General features: G+C 40.6%; 1 protein-coding gene across 1 annotated transcript; it reads right to left on the bottom strand.

Annotated features, from left to right (window-relative positions):
- Positions 1 to 14,540: 14,540 nt before the first annotated feature.
- LOC131737954 (E3 SUMO-protein ligase ZBED1-like) lies at positions 14,541 to 16,979 on the bottom strand. The gene is made up of 2 exons (XM_059030390.1): positions 16,139 to 16,979; positions 14,541 to 15,205 (listed from the first exon to the last, which is right to left on the bottom strand). The coding sequence occupies exons 1-2, from the start codon at positions 16,977 to 16,979 to the stop codon at positions 14,541 to 14,543; spliced, it is 1,506 nt and encodes a 501-aa protein (XP_058886373.1).
- Between the last annotated feature and the right edge of the window lie 402 nt (positions 16,980 to 17,381).

Below are 17,381 nucleotides of genomic sequence, written 5' to 3'. Positions count from 1 at the left end.
TTTGCTAATTGTGATGTGACAGAGTGGCCGAGAACAGTGTAAATTATCAGACTGGAGTCTTGACTGGAGTTTTAAACCGGTCTTGGTTTTATTTTTATTACACTGTGGTGGCGAAACAACTGCTAATAAAACAAACAAAATAAACCTAGCTCTAGCTCTAGCACTAACTAACAGTACTTCGTGTAGAACAAACACTAGATCTCTTACTCAAGTTTTGTTTCTTTTTGTTACTTCTGCTTTCTTACGCCTCTATACCCCCATCATAAAGCTATCGGCTAAGCCATTTCTATCGAGGTGTCATTAACTTTAACAAGCAGTTAACCAATTGATTATTATCCATAATTTGTTAAGGAAAGCAGCTGTGGATTTTACGTGGGCATGCATACATGCGGGAACTCGTGACATCTAGTGGTCAACCCATTACACTACAGGGAACAAGCTCTTATTCTCATACTAAGTTTGATTCTGCACCACAGTAATCATATCGGTCCGCTTTAAAGAATCATCCGCTTATAAGAATCAAAACACCCGGGATGGATGTGATTCTTATAAGCGGACTGTACTGTATTTAAAAAAAAAAACCCAGAACTGTACTGCTGAACCTCGTCTTCTTTAATATTAGCATCACACGGGTATCCATGTATTATAAAAAAAAATAATAGATGGGCCTCTTCAGTGAGTTAGTCACAGGAAAGCAATTCAATCTCGGGTTTCTGTGACAGTTTATAAATTGCTCGACCTTCGCTCTCGTAATTTATGACGTCACAGAAACCCTGGATGAAATTATTTTCCTGTAACTCACTGAAGCCCATCTATTTTATATATATAAAGAAATAAGAAATATACAATACCTACTGTACCATATACCTGAGTGTTTTTTCTACCACAAGGTACCAACCGTGGAAACAAAATGGCTTAATTTTAGTACCAGTACCAGTGTAATAATAATATTAATAAGGAAAATACAAAAGGGAGCTTTAAAGCTTGCAACAAGGTGTTTACTATACAATAATCATGTATTTGGGCAAGAGCAATAGTAGCTGTATATAACATTTCTCTTTGAATTGCATCACGAGTGGCAACATTGCCACTGCAACATGCAGGTCACTGTGGTAATACTAAATGGCAGATTCAATCATTTGATCAGGTTTAAAAAGATTAACAATTCTTTGCAAGTTTTTGTTTATTTTATTTACAACATTTCATTTGGGAGAAGATTTTCATGTGCCTTTTCTTCTGCATGTCCTGAATTTCATTAACACATTGTTTGCCTTGGAGACATGCATGGTCAAGAACACTTCTTTAAACATGCATCTCTTTTAAAAACTGGACTTATCTTGAAAAACAGTTCAAGACAATAAGAATGATGATGGTGACAGGTTAGACAATGAATGTTAAAGCCTAAGCATCTTCTCCTTGAGGCAGGTCAGAAAACCGTGTTGACATTGCTGAGTTCTTCAGTTTGTTGAGATTAGCTAGCTAATTAAAAAGACTAGCGGAAATGAAAACGTATGTAAAAGCATACTGACATACAGTGTGAGGTCTTTTATCACCAATTATGATATAATTATGATATGTGAGACATGAGAAAACATTGGCAGCCTCATCTTTTACTCCAGCTATTGTGACTGTAATTACAATGAATGTACGTGGAATGTTATTCAGCTGTTTAATAGGAAAAGGGATCAATAATGATCTACACATTGTGGCACAGTAAGATATTTTATTTAAAAGAAATTTCAGAAAAACACTGATTACATGGTTGTCAAAACAAATCTTGTATAACAGTCTACAGTTCCTTCAGGAGTATAGAAAAAAGATACACAACATTGTCCTTGACCTACTGATCCTTGAAAATATAGTGCATGGTTAAAAATTAACTTGACTAGTCCACTATGTCTGACAGATTCTCACAGCAGGTGTAGGAAAATATTGAAGAGAAACCTTGACTCCTCTGTTTTTTCATGATGATTTGGAAAAAAGACAACAAGAAGCTTCAGTGGATTAAACACTATATTTAACACACCTGTATAATTATATATATATATATATATATATATATATATATATATATATATATATATATATATACACACACACTGAGTGTACAAAACATTAGGAACACTTGCTCTTTCCATGAAATAGACTGACAAGGTGAATCCAGATGAAAGCTGTGATCCCTTATTGATGTAACCTGTTAAATCCACTTCAATCAGTGTAGATGAAGGGGAGACAGGTTAAAGAAGGATTTTTAAGCCTTGACACAATTGAGACATGGATTATGTATTTGTGCCATTCAGAGGGTAAATGGGCAAGACAAAAGATTTACAGTAAGTGCCTTTGAACAAGGTATGGTAGTAGGTGCCAGGCGCGCCGGTTTGAGTGTGTCAAGAACTGCAGCGCTGCTGGGTTTTTCACACTCAACAGTTTCCAATGTGTATCAAGGATGATCCACCACCCAAAGGACATCTAGCCAATGACAGGCCAGTAGTCGAAAACAGCTCATTGATGAAAGAGGCCAAAGGAGGCTGACACGAATTGTGCAGAGCAACAGACGGGCTACAGTTAGTCAGCTGACAGTCCAGTACAACATTGGTGCCAAAAGACCCATAAAAGAATGCACAACTCGTCGTAACTTGACACGAATGGGGTATGGCAGCTGACGACCTAACAGAGTTCCACTTCTTTCAGCAAAACACAAGAAACTGCGGTTGCAGTGGGCTAAGGAACGAAAACACTGGACACTGGAGGATTGGAAAAACATTGTCTGGTCTGATGAATCCCGGTTCCTGCTGTTTCACGCTGATGGGAGGACTAGGGTATGGAAAAAACCACATATGTACATGCATCCATCATGCCGCATGTCAACATTGCAGGCTGGTGGTGGTGGTGTGATGGCGTGGGGTGTGTTTTCATGGCGCACATTGGGCCCCTTGATAAAAGTGGAGCAACGTTTGAATGCCACAGGATATCTGAACATCATTGCCAATCAGGTGCATCCCTTCATGGCAGCAGTGTATCCATCTGCTAATGGATTTTTTCAGCAGGATAATGCCCCATGCCACAAGGCTAGGATTGTCCAGGAATGGTTCCACGAACATGACAGTGAATTCAGCTTACTGCCGTGGCCTGCCCAGTCACCAGATCTCAATCCAATTGAGCATCTGTGGGATGAGATGGAACAAGCTATTCCGAGTAGAGATCCACTACCAGCCAACTTGACACAACTGTGGGAAGCATTGGAATCAACATGGGCCAGCATCCCTGTGGAACGCTTTCGACACCTTGTAGAGTCCATGCCCCGACGAATTGAGGCTTTTCTGAGGGCAAAAGTGGGTGCAACTCAATATTAGGAAGGTGTTCCTAATGTTTTGTACACTCAGTGTATATTTACTTCCCCGTGTACATGAAGAATAGATATATGAGACCCTGTAATCTAGTGTTTGTATAGAACAGTTCATTTAATAATCGATTATTATGTATAGAACAGTTGTATAGAACAGTTAATTTAATAAGCTCTTTAAATTGATTACTATGACTGCCAACAAAATATGTTTGCATGCATATCATGAAGCAGCATATTAATACTTTATCTGTATGCCACAACCACATTTTTAAGTAAAGCCTCTGTACAAAAAAACTGACAAACTGGACCTGAAATTATCCAAGAATTACAGCAATGGCATCGGCAGGATACTATTTGATGTAAGGCACACATTTTGTATTATGCTTGGTCAATATAATTTTGTGATGCCAATGTAGTGATGTTGCTTACTGTTTTCACGAAATTGTTTTTAACAGTATCCTTTTTTGTACTGTATTTAAATTCTTAGTCAAAATGAATTTAAGCAATTATTTAGTTGCACCATCACCAATCAATTTCTGGATTTCTGTACTTGTGTCACTTGGAAACCTGTTTTCTTGCAGTACACATAGCAGGCTGTACATGATTTGTTGTATGTAGATGAGAATTCAGTCATGCTCTCCTGCTACATCTATGCATCTTGTGGGTGAAGGCATCTAAAATTGAAGTTTTAAGTAAGGCTGTACTGTTTTCAAAAGGACCTCATGCAAGTGAACAAGATGAACCAAAACTCGGTTCAAACTGAAAAAAAAATAAACTTGGCAATTTATAGGATTGCCAGTGAAAAGATTTAATGTGCTGTTTTTTTTTTTTTTTAATTAGGATAGTTAAGCACAGTGCTCATTACATTACATTACATTACTTAAAACATTTAAGTAATAATTAACTATAGTCAGCACTAGGACCCTTTGTTGGTGGGGGTAGCTGTAAAAATATGATACTGCTACATTAGTATAACACGCTTGTATAGTCAGTGGTTATAAATTTAAACAAAGGATCCATTTTATTTTTCTCAATAAAACAGAAAAAAAGAATCTCTTGATGCTGTCAGCGCAGTCACTTTGGACAAAGCAATTGCTTACTGATAACACTTACTCAGTGCAGTACCGAACCACTGGCCTTAAGGTAACCTTGATGTTATAGATTTTTTGTGCCTGTGACATGTTCCAAGAATAAACTACAGCATCCAGAATACAGTTGTGCCTTCACTTGCTAGGAAACAGCTGTGTGCATTGGACATCTTTATCCATTTTGTATAGCATAAACAACACATTATACCAAACAATGGCCAGAAGTAAAAGGAAAAGCTAAGTAATGTGTTCATATGCACATTTTCATTCATTCATTTACTCGATTGTTAGTTATATGTTGTTTTATTGCTGGGCTCCAGTTTCCAACGTGTCTATGAGGGTTAAAGAAATACATAAATAAATAAATGCAGGATTTCTGCCACAAATGTATATTTTATCTGTAAAAGTATATCTATCTATCTATCTATATCTATATATACACACAGGATATATACAGTATATATATATATATATATATACAGTGCCTTGCGAAAGTATTCGGCCCCCTTGAACTTTGCGACCTTTTGCCACATTTCAGGCTTCAAACATAAAGATATGAAACTGTAATTTTTTGTGAAGAATCAACAACAAGTGGGACACAATCATGAAGTGGAACGAAATTTATTGGATATTTCAAACTTTTTTAACAAATAAAAAACTGAAAAATTGGGCGTGCAAAATTATTCAGCCCCCTTAAGTTAATACTTTGTAGCGCCACCTTTTGCTGCGATTACAGCTGTAAGTCGCTTGGGGTATGTCTCTATCAGTTTTGCACATCGAGAAACTGAAATTTTTGCCCATTCCTCCTTGCAAAACAGCTCAAGCTCAGTGAGGTTGGATGGAGAGCATTTGTGAACAGCAGTTTTCAGTTCTTTCCACAGATTCTCGATTGGATTCAGGTCTGGACTTTGACTTGGCCATTCTAACACCTGGATATGTTTATTTGTGAACCATTCCATTGTAGATTTTGCTTTATGTTTTGGATCATTGTCTTGTTGGAAGACAAATCTCCGTCCCAGTCTCAGGTCTTTTGCAGACTCCATCAGGTTTTCTTCCAGAATGGTCCTGTATTTGGCTCCATCCATCTTCCCATCAATTTTAACCATCTTCCCTGTCCCTGCTGAAGAAAAGCAGGCCCAAACCATGATGCTGCCACCACCATGTTTGACAGTGGGGATGGTGTGTTCAGGGTGATGAGCTGTGTTGCTTTTACGCCAAACATAACGTTTTGCATTGTTGCCAAAAAGTTCGATTTTGGTTTCATCTGACCAGAGCACCTTCTTCCACATGTTTGGTGTGTCTCCCAGGTGGCTTGTGGCAAACTGTAAATGACACTTTTTATGGATATCTTTAAGAAATGGCTTTCTTCTTGCCACTCTTCCATAAAGGCCAGATTTGTGCAGTATACGACTGATTGTTGTCCTATGGACAGAGTCTCCCACCTCAGCTGTAGATCTCTGCAGTTCATCCAGAGTGATCATGGGCCTCTTGGCTGCATCTCTGATCAGTCTTCTCCCTGTATGAGCCGAAAGTTTAGAGGGACGGCCAGGTCTTGGTAGATTTGCAGTGGTCTGATACTCCTTCCATTTCAATATTATCGCTTGCACAGTGCTCCTTGGGATGTTTAAAGCTTGGGAAATCTTTTTGTATCCAAATCCGGCTTTAAACTTCTCCACAACAGTATCTCGGACCTGCCTGGTGTGTTCCTTGTTCTTCATGATGCTCTCTGCGCTTTAAACGGACCTCTGAGACTATCACAGTGCAGGTGCATTTATACGGAGACTTGATTACACACAGGTGGATTCTATTTATCATCATTAGTCATTTAGGTTAACATTGGATCATTCAGAGATCCTCACTGAACTTCTGGAGAGAGTTTGCTGCACTGAAAGTAAAGGGGCTGAATAATTTTGCACGCCCAATTTTTCAGTTTTTTATTTGTTAAAAAAGTTTGAAATATCCAATAAATTTCGTTCCACTTCATGATTGTGTCCCACTTGTTGTTGATTCTTCACAAAAAATTACAGTTTCATATCTTTATGTTTGAAGCCTGAAATGTGGCAAAAGGTCGCAAAGTTCAAGGGGGCCGAATACTTTCGCAAGGCACTGTATATATTGTAAGAAAGAGTAGCGGCGCCTTTTAAAAAAGAACAAAAAAAAAACAAACAGCACCCAGGAACCTGAGCACTAATGGATAGGGCGGGGTTCCTGGGGTATATAAGGAAGTAGGGCAGGCAGCAGGGGGTGATTGTGGGGAGCACCGTTGGATCGTCCTGCTGAAAAGTACCCAGAAAGTAAACAGTGTGTTACAAAGTATTGTAAGGTAAAGTGAACGTTTTGTTTGGTTTGAATAAGAGTTTTGTTTTGGTAAACTGTGAGCGTTTTCCTCTTGGTGAGGTAGTCTTTTGTTTCGACAAGTTTAATTTATTTTGATGAAACGTTTTTAGATAAACGCAGCTCCACAGTATTGAGTTTGAAGTAGTTCCGCAGTTTCCGTGACGGTTGGGCACCGTCACAACTACTGTCTATTCTCCACAGTATTGAGTTTGAAGCAGTTCCGCAGCTTCCGTGACGGTTGGGCACCGTCACAGCTGCCGTCTGTTTGACTGTGTAAAATACCCGGGACCCGAAGGGAAATTGTGCATGCATGCGCTGCAGGAGCAGCGGGTTGGAAAAAGTGGACTGAGGCAACAGTTTGGTTTGCAGGACGTAGTTTATTGTGAGACGTACAGGAACCACATTATATACAGGTGTGTGGACATTGGGCGTGGACTGGGATGCTCCTGTGTGTTCTGGAATCTACTAGAACATTGGCTGCCGGGGTCCTTTCCCCACAGTCTGGATATTATTCATTAACACTGTTGGGTACGTCTTTTGGAGGTGGGTCACAGGAGTGGCCTTCCAGGAGCCCTTCTTCAGAGGGGCTCGTTCCATACTCCAGCAGAGGGGGTCTTCTTTATTCTTACCTGTGTTGCAGCGAGACTCCAGCAGAGGGAGTCGGCGCCGTCCTTACCTGTGTTGCAGAGAGACTCCAGCAAGGGGGAGTCTGTGGATACTTACCCGTGTTGCAGAAACATGCCAGTCGAGGGAGCCCGTCTGACTACTTGGAATACAAAGCTACTACCGCTGGGAGAGCCTACGGTGACCCCTTTCCATAGACTCAGCCCTCCTGGGAGGACTTGTACAGGCCTCGGCCTGCAGGACACGGTATTCTGAAATAGTTAGAGAGGGGCGAAGAAGTGAGTCAGTTAAGTGACCCGTACAGGGCAATAAGTTATAAAATGAAAGTGTTGGTGTCTGAATATTGTAAATAAAAGTTACTTGCCTGAAAGTTCTACGTGTCTGTGCCAGTCGGTGGAAGCAGCAAAGGAGTAACCTGCAGGGTACCCCACCAGTTTGTTACAATATATATATATATATATATATATATATATATATATATATATATATATATATATATATATATATATATATATATATATAAGAACATAAGAAGAACATAAGAAAGTTTACAAACGAGAGGAGGCCATTCAGCCCATCTTGCTCGTTTGGTTGTTAGTAGCTTATTGATCCCAGAATCTCATTAAGCAGCTTCTTGAAGGATCCCAAGGTGTCAGCTTCAACAACATTACTGAGGAGTTGGTTCCAGACCCTCACAATTCTCTGTGTAAAAAAATGCCTCCTATTTTCTGTTCTGAATGCCCCTTTATCTAATCTCCATTTGTGACCCCTGGTGCTTGTTTCTTTATTCAGGTCAAAGAAGTCCCCTGGGTCGACATTGTCTATACCTTTTAGGATTTTGAATGTTTGAATCAGATCGCCGCGTAGTCTTCTTTGTTCAAGACTGAATAGATTCAATTCTTTTAGCCTGTCTGCATACGACATGCCTTTTAATCCCAGGATAATTCTGGTTGCTCTTCTTTGCACTCTTTCTAGAGCAGCAATATCCTTTTTGTAATGAGGTGACCAGAACTGAACACAATATTCTAGGTGAGGTCTTACTAATGCATTGTTAAGTTTTAACATTACTTCCCTTGATTTAAATTCAACACTTCTCACAATATATCCAAGCATCTTGTTGGCCTTTTTTATAGCTTCCCCACATTGTCTAGATGAAGACATTTCTGAGTGAACATAAACTCCTAGGTCTTTTTCATAGTTCTCGTCTTCAATCTCCCATATGATATTTATAATGCACATTTTTGTTGCCTGCATGCAATACTTTACACTTTTCTCTATTAAATTTCATTTGCCATGTGTCTGCCCAGTTCTGAATGCTGTCTAGATCATTTTGAATGACCTTTGCTGCTGCAACAGTGTTTGCCACTCCTCCTATTTTTGTGTCGTCTGCAAATTTAACGAGTTTGCTTACTATACCAGAATCTAAATCATTAATGTAGATTAGGAATAGCAGAGGACATAATACTGATCCCTGTGGTACACCACTGGTTACCTCGCTCCATTTTGAGGTCTCTCCTCTAATCAGTACTTTCTGTTTTCTACATGTTAACCACTCCCTAATCCATGTGCATGCATTTCCTTGAATCCCTACTGCGTTCAGTTTGAGAATTAATCTTTTATGCAGGACTTTGTCAAAAGCTTTCTGGAAATCTAAATAAACCATGTCGTATTCTTTGCAATTATCCATTTTCAATGTTGCATCCTCAAAAAAGTCAAGTAGGTTAGTTAGACACGATCTCCCTTTCCTAAAAACATGCTGACTATCTCCCAAGATATTGTTACCATATAGGTAATTTTCCATTTTGGATCTTATTATAGTTTCCGTAAGTTTACATATAATAGAAGTCAGGCTTATTGGTGTGTAGTTACCTGGTTCAGTTTTGTCTCCCTTTTTGTGGATCAGTATTACGTTTGCTATTTTCCAGTCTTTCGGTACAACCCCTGTGTCAAGAGACTGTTGCATGATCTTGGTTAGCGGTTTGGAAATAACTTCTTTCATTTCTTTGAGTACTATTGGGAGGATCTCATCCAGCCCAGAGGATTTGTTTATTTTAAGAGCTCCTAGTCCCTTTAACACTTCTGCCTCTGTTATGCTAAAGTTATTTAAAGTTGGATAGGAACAGGTCGACATGTGGGGCATGTTTTCCATGTCCTCCTTTGTAAAAACCTATGAAAAGTAATCATTTAATATATTTGCTATTTTTTTTTTCTTCATCTATGATTTTGCCATTTGTGTCTTAGACATTTAACCTCCTCTTTGAATGTTCTCTTGCTGTTATAATAATGAAAAAACATTTTGGAATTGGTTTTAGCCCCCTTAGCAATATTCTATCTCTCTCTTGGCCTTTCTAACTTCCTTTTTGACTTGTGTTTGCAGTTCCAAGTACTCTTTCTGTGTAATTTGTTTTTGGTCCCTTTTAAACGCTCTGTAAACTGCTTTTTTTCGCTGAATATTTTTTTTGATTGATCTATTACACCATTTTGGTCATTTTGTTTTAGATTTAGATTTGTCTACTTTTGGGATGTAATTGTTTTGCGCATCTAGTACTACATTTTTAAAAAACAGCCATCCTTTTTCTGTGGATGTTTTCTCTATTTTACTCCAATCTACTTCTGTTAGTCTCTGTTTCATACCTTCATAGTTTGCTTTTCTAAAATTGTAAACCTTAGCTTTAGTCATTTCTTTTGGGGTTTTAAAAAATACTTTAAATGAGACCATGTTGTGGTCTGAGTTTGCCAATGGCTCTCTGACCTCTGTTTTAGTTATTCTGTCTTCATTATTTGAAAAGACTAAATCAAGGCATGCCTCCCCTCTAGTCGGTGCCTTGACAAATTGTGTTAGGAAGCAGTCATTTGTCATTTCCACCATTTCAATTTCGTCCGTCGTGCTCCCCACCGGGTTCTCCCATTTTATACGGGGGAAGTTGAAATTCAGCATTAGTATGGCTTCTCCTTTTCTACACGCATTTCGAATCTCATTGTATAACAGACTATTTTGCTCAGCGTCTGAATTTGGTGGTCTATAGCATGCTCCTATTATTATGCCCTTTGAATTTTTGTCCATTATTCTGACCCATATTGATTCTGCATTATTTTCTTTGTCCTGATTTAACACCTGGACTTCAAGACTATTTCTTATGTATAGCGCTACCCCTCCGCCTCTTCTGTCCTGCCTGTCTTTCCTATACAGTGTGTACCCACTAATATTATATTTGTCTCCATCACTCTCAGACAACCAAGTTTCTGTAACACCTATCACATCGTAGTTACTTGTTAGTGCAGTAGCTTCAAGTTCTAACATTTTGTTTCTGAGACTTCTAGCATTAAGATAAATACATTTAATAGTTGTCTTACCTGAGTTGTTGCCCTTATTTTGATGTTATCTGTTTTTGTTTTCTGTTTGTTTTTGTTTTCTCCCCCCTTCCTTTCTAGTTTATATGCTTCTGGACCTCCTCAAGGATCCTTTCTCCAAGTAGATTGGTTCCCTTTCTGTTTAAGTGCAGTCCGTCCCACCTATATAGATAGTCCTTGTTGTAGAATGTGCTCCAATGTTCAAGAAAGGTGAAGCCTTCCTGTGTGCACCACGATTTTAGCCATGTATTTTGATTTTGTATTTCCAGCTGTCCATATGGTCCTTTGCAAGGTGCCGGCAGTATCCCAGAAAATACCACAGTTTTGGTCTTGTCTTTTAATTTCCTTCCTAGCTCTCTGAATTTGTTTTGCAGGGATCTTGGTCTGTCTCTTCCAATGTTGTTTGTACTGATGTGGACGACTACTACCGGGTCGACTCCTGTTCATTCTAGGAGCCTGTCCACGTTCTCAGTGATGTGCTTGACAGAGGCTCCTGGAAGGCAGCACACTGTTGTAGTAAGGGGGTCCAAACTGCGAACTGAACTTGCTGTGTTTCTCAATATGGAGTCCCCAACAATCATGACCTCCCTTCTTTTTGCTGCCTTGTCAGCACTGTTTATAGGGACCTGGATGTTGTTTCTTTCATTCTCTTGATGTTGGTTTTGGTCATGTTGAAGTGGCTCAAATTTGTTGGATGTCTGGATTTATGGTGGTTGTGTTTGACGAAGTTCCTTTTTTTCCCTGCTTCTGCCTATATGAACCCAACTGTTTCGAAGCTGGGTCTCTTCCATCTCCCTGGTGGCTTTCAGTCTGCTAGGGGTGCAGACTTCCATGAATTGTGGGTGTGTCAGCTCCTCAAGCTCCTGTTGCTGTCTCATTTCCTCCAGCTCCTTTTCTAGCAGGCTTAATCATTTAAGCAAGTCCTGGATCGTGCAACACTTTACACAAACTTGGTTGAGCTCTGTTGGGTTTTCTCGGATTTCCCACATCATGCAGTTGTCACAGATTACTGGCTTGAAGACCATGTTGTTGTTTTTTTTCTTTTTTGGAAGTTCAGTTTAGCTTCTGCAGCTGTCAACCTGCTTTCAAACTGCTTCTAACTGTGTTGACTTGTCCACTTGTACTTCTCCCATGCTGTCGCTTCCACACGCTGTCGCTGGGAAGACTGCCTGCCTTTTGTTTGTTTGTGCTTGTGCTGCGGGCTCCGCCCCTCCCCGTGTCTCAGAAATCCGCGGAATTTGAATCAGCTGCTCCAAGTTTCAGCTTGTTATCAGAAAAATACACGCAGATGTAAGGCTTTAAGCTGCAATGTTTTCTGATTAAAGCAACTCCAGATTTAATTTAAAGATGTAATTCCTCCTTTCTGCTTCTAACTGTGTCAATTTGTCCACTCGTACTTCTCCCACGCTGTCACTTCCACACGCTGTCACTGGGAAGACTGCCTGCCTTTTGTTTGTTTGTGCTTGTGCTGCGGGCTCCGCCCCTCCCCCGTGTCTCAGAACGCTGCAGAATTTGAATCAGCTGCTCCAAGTTTCAGCTTGTTATCAGAAAAATACACGCAGCTGTAATGCTTTAAGCTGCAATGTTTTCTGATTTTCTGATTAAAGCAACTCCAGATTTAATTTAAAGATGTAATTCCTCCTTTCATGGCACACATTGGGCCCCTTGATAAAAGTGGAGCAACGTTTGAATGCCACAGGATATCTGAACATCATTGCCAATCAGGTGCATCCCTTCATGGCAGCAGTGTATCCATCTGCAAATGGATTTTTTCAGCAGGATCATGCCCCATGCCACAAGGCTAGGATTGTCCAGGAATGGTTCCACGAACATGACAGTGAATTCAGCTTACTGCAGTGGCCTGCCCAGTCACCAGATCTCAATCCAATTGAGCATCTGTGGGATGAGATGGAACAAGCTATTCAGAGTAGAGATCCACTACCAGCCAACTTGACACAACTGTGGGAAGCATTGGAGTCAACATGGGCCAGCATCCCTGTGGAACGCTTTCGACACCTTGTAGAGTCCATGCCCCGACGAGGCTTTTCTGAGGGCAAAAGGGGGTGCAACTCAATATTAGGAAGGTGTTCCTATCAGGGCTGCACGATTTGGATAAAATATCTAATTGCGATTTTTTTGGCCAGATATTGCAATTGTGATTATGAATTGCGATTTTCAAACACTTGGGTGAAAACTTCAAAAATGCAATCAGACATGGTTAAAACAAGTGTCAGGGTAGGGGACAATGCTTCTAAAATGAGATCATAGGAATAAATACATACTGTGCTAACTGAATACAAAACCAAATATTTTCCAACATTGTTTTATTGAATTTCTTAACATCAAAATAATGTCCACCAGCTCCTGGTTAGTCAAATGTTTGTTTTGACTGCCCCTGAAGACATTGTTAGGTAATATAACTGAAATGATGTCACTAAGTAATAACCAAACTTAAATGTGCTTCATTTATGGGTAATGTGTTTAAACTGGGGCTGGAAAATACAGCTGTAACAAAGTTGTGAAAAGTGATATAAATTATGTAAAATAAATAACATTTAAATTATATTAAAGCTTTATCTTAAAGCAATTACAGGTTATTTGCAAGAAAGCCAGCATGTCAACCATACAGCGTTAAAAAGGAAAGCAAATGACTTAAAATAATTAACATCAAAATTGTATTCAAGCTTTATCTTAAAGCATTTACAGGTTTTTTGCTAGGAAGACCAGCATGATAACCATAGCTGGCTTCAAACATGAGCGATGACATGTCACTACGTTGCCCGATGTGCTGAATACCCTCTCTGATGGTGAGCTGGTAGCGGGGATGCACAGATACTTCCTTGCCAGCTTTGAGAGTAGTGGAAAGCTGATCTTTCTTTTTTTTTTTTTATAAATTTAGTCGTCGCCAATTATTTTTACCCCGGTTTTCACCCCAATTTAGCATGCCCAATTATTATCTGTATCCCCGGCTCACCGCTCGCAACCCCCCCGCCGACTCAGGAAACGGAGGCTGAAACACGCGTCCTCCGAAACGTGCTCCTTCCAAGCCGTCATTTTTCGCACTGCAGATCCACAGCAATGCTACCAGACCTATAGTGCCGGAGGACAACACAGATCTGGCGGCTCCGCTGCAGAGCCACAGGCGCCCTATCGGCCACAGGGGTCGCTGATGCGTGGTGAGCCGCGGATTCCCCTGCAGACCTAAGCCCTCCCTACCCGGGCAGCGCTCAGCCAATTGTGGCCGCCCCCTAGGAACTCTCGGTCACGGTCAGCTGTGACATAGCCTGGATTCGAACCAGCGATCTCCAGGCTATAGAGCACATCCTGCGAGGAGCGCCTTTACTGGATGCGCCACTCGGGAGCCAGTGGAAAGCTGATCTGATGAACTTTCCACCAAGCCAGTTGATCTGCCTCGCTGTCGATGGATGGCGCCAGCAGGTAGCTGTTCAGTTCGGCCTCTGTGGATTGCTGTAGGTGCAGAGAGGGGTTCGTGGCTGTGGTTTTGTCCTTGGTCTTGAAGAAGCTGCCCAATGACTTCTTGGCCTTCTTTGCAGGGGATGGACTTGCATCTGCTTCCTCACTTGGACCTTCATCTGCTGGCTCTATCCTCACAGTCACAGAAGGCCTCATTTCCCAGAATAGAGTACAGATTGTAAAACATCTAAAATGTCTCAAGGCAATTGGCTTCACAGTGTATCATCATAAAATCCACAGAGACCATTTATATATATTACATAATTACATTAGACTTTACCCACAAGAAATAAGTTAACATAGTATAGTTATGAAATATCTTATATCCTGCCAACTCTGGTCACCATATTCACCTTGCATGCTGTCTCCTCCATCTCTGAAGTCACTCTTTTCTTTGTGCTTGGGACGTTGTTCACACTGACGTATTCCATTCTGAACCGTGGATCGAGAAAAGAGGCCATGTCCAGAAGCTCTTGTGTGCCAGGGTCTTCATACTTCTTGTTCAAGTAGTCCAAGATCTTTGTGTTTATGGACTTTGTGAGTTCTGTTTCCTCTTCCTCATCGTCTTCCTCCGGTGCCAGCAGGGTTGTGTTGAACAGATGAAGAACTGGCTTCAGGTAAGATACGCTGACATACTCTTCACCTGACAGAGTGTCCGTGAACTCCAGAAGTGGGCTCAGGGACTTGCTGACTGATTCCAGAACTCCTATGTCTTGCCATGATGGGATCAGGTGCCTTGACTTTTTGTCTCCAGAGAGGACCTGAGACAAGGCCGAGTTCTGCTCCAGCACCCTCTCTATCATCATCTGTCTGGATCCCCATCTTGTTTGGCATTCTGTGATAAGTAGATGCTCTGGAAGGTTGAGCTCCTTCTGTGCTTCACCCAGTGCCCTCTTTTTCTTCCAGCTGTAAGAGAAGGCTCCCACCAACTTCTTGCAAAGGCCTGCAGTACGGTCAATGCGGGCATCATCTTTCACTGCATTTTCTGAAATAAATATGACACAATGATTAAGACCTTAAATACATATTATAATAGATAGGATTATTACACCTAACAACTCATTTTTAACATGATAATTAAAATATAGTTTGCTATAAGCGCAGCACTTAACTCTTTCTGGTCCAATGTCGGACCCTGTCCGACATCATCAAAAAGACGGAAAAAACAGGTCTCTAGTCGTTTTTTCTCCGGAAAAAGCCGAGAAAACCATTCAATGGCTGAGTGAGAGTGATAGGAGCCGAGTTAAGTCGAAAAAAAAGGGCGTATCTCATGAATAGTCATAGCCCCCAGCATCAGAGATAACACGCCCATAAGCAAACAAGCTAGCAGCTTCTGCATCCAGTGCTCAGAGAATATAACGGACATTTGCAGAGCTTTTTGAGATGTTATAGTAATAAAATAATGACTTGGATCGCATTATTGAGGAGTTTGGTGATAAAACGAGTGATCAGGAGATGATTTATCGGTATGCACGACTATTATTATTATTATTATTATTTATTTCTTGGCATATGTGAAAAATATAGCGAACAAAGGGTGGGGCGTGGCTGGAGATGCAGTACTGAGTGTTCTGTTGATATGCAGTGCCTTTTAAACCTGTTTTACTCTGAAAAAAAAACTTTTAAACAGCGCATCTAAAATAAACTGCGCGTGTGAAAGTAAATTGGACCTGACGCGCCTGACACACGCTGAATAAATGGACCGCAAAGGGTTTAAACATTAATTAATTAATAACATTATGAGTTCCTATTTTCTATTACTATTATGAGTTGAGTTCTTAAATAACCTAAGATAATATTATTCAGGCAGCCATAGGCTGCAGAAGCTTATGATTGTGTAATTATGTATGTGTAGGCTCAATCATTATTATAACTGAAATGATAAAAGTGCCTTAAAAACATGTAGCCTAACACTTACCAATTGCAAGCTGCAGTCTGTGGCCAAAACATTGGAGCCTGGTACAGTCATTCAACGCGATAGCCTTGACCACGTTTGCCCCGTTATCAGTAGTGATGCAAACTTCCTTCTCCTCTTTCAGGCCCCAGGTGGCTAAAGCCTCTCTCAACCCCATAGCGATATTTTCTCCCGTATGGTCCTCTGGGAAGTATGACGTTTGCAGGCACCGACTTTGAAGCTGAAAGTCCTCATCAATAAAATGAACAGTTAAACTAATGTAGAGCTCGGTTGTTCTACTGGACCAGAGGTCTGTTGTTGTCGCGTAATAATCAACTTGTGTGAGCTCTGTTTCAACTTGTCGCTTAATTTTGTCATACATTGCAGGGATCGCGACTTTGGAGAAATATGTCCGAGATGGAATCTTGTATCTTCTGTCCAATTTGTTAATCAGCTTCTTGAAGCCGTCCTTGCTTACTGTGTAGATTGGCACCATGTCTTTGGCTATGTGGTAGGTTATGGCCTCTGTGATTTCTATGTGTCTTTTGGATGTTTTTTCGTAAGGCGTTACACTTGAAAACGCATCTTTAAGCAATGCCTGTTTGGCTGGCTGTGGCGGGGGCACATTCGTGCTGGCGGGTGCTTTTTTCATCATACAATCGTCATAAAGTGGGCGATGGTGCTTTTTCAAATGATTGAATAAATTAGTTGTGTTGCCTCTAGTTATCGCAACAACTCGGATGCACTTTTTGCACAAGACTTGCGTTTGGGTAACATCAGTTGGTTTGAAGCCGAAATACTGCCATACGACAGAGGATGCCCCCTTCTTGGCCACCAAATCAACGCTCTCCTCAGCAGCACTCATTTTTCCGACAAGCCCTTTCTCTTTTCTCCTCATCAGCGTCTAAAAGCGCGCTCTGTGGGGACACTTGTGATTGGTTAGCATGTGTATGACACACAGAGAGTGAGAGAGCCCACTTGTGATTGGTCGGCACCCTCTGTGCATGAAGACACTGAATGAACGAAGTCTAGCGCATTTCATTGGAGGAGGTACCGTAGCCTAGTTTTTGTTGTTTTAACGGAGTGTCAAAGAAAGGAGAAAATCACAGCCTCTTGCGATATGGATATTGCACATGTCAATATCGCAATTTCAATCAGAATTCGATTAATCGTGCAGCCCTAGTTCCTAATGTTTTGTACACTCAGTGTATATATATATATATATATATATATATATATATATATATATATATATATATATATATAT

The sequence above is a fragment of the Acipenser ruthenus genome, chromosome 9, assembly GCF_902713425.1.
Source record: "Acipenser ruthenus chromosome 9, fAciRut3.2 maternal haplotype, whole genome shotgun sequence".
NCBI lineage: Eukaryota > Metazoa > Chordata > Actinopteri > Acipenseriformes > Acipenseridae > Acipenser > Acipenser ruthenus.
The sequence above is the reverse complement of the archived record's forward strand: the minus strand, read 5'-3'. Positions and strand labels throughout refer to the sequence as shown.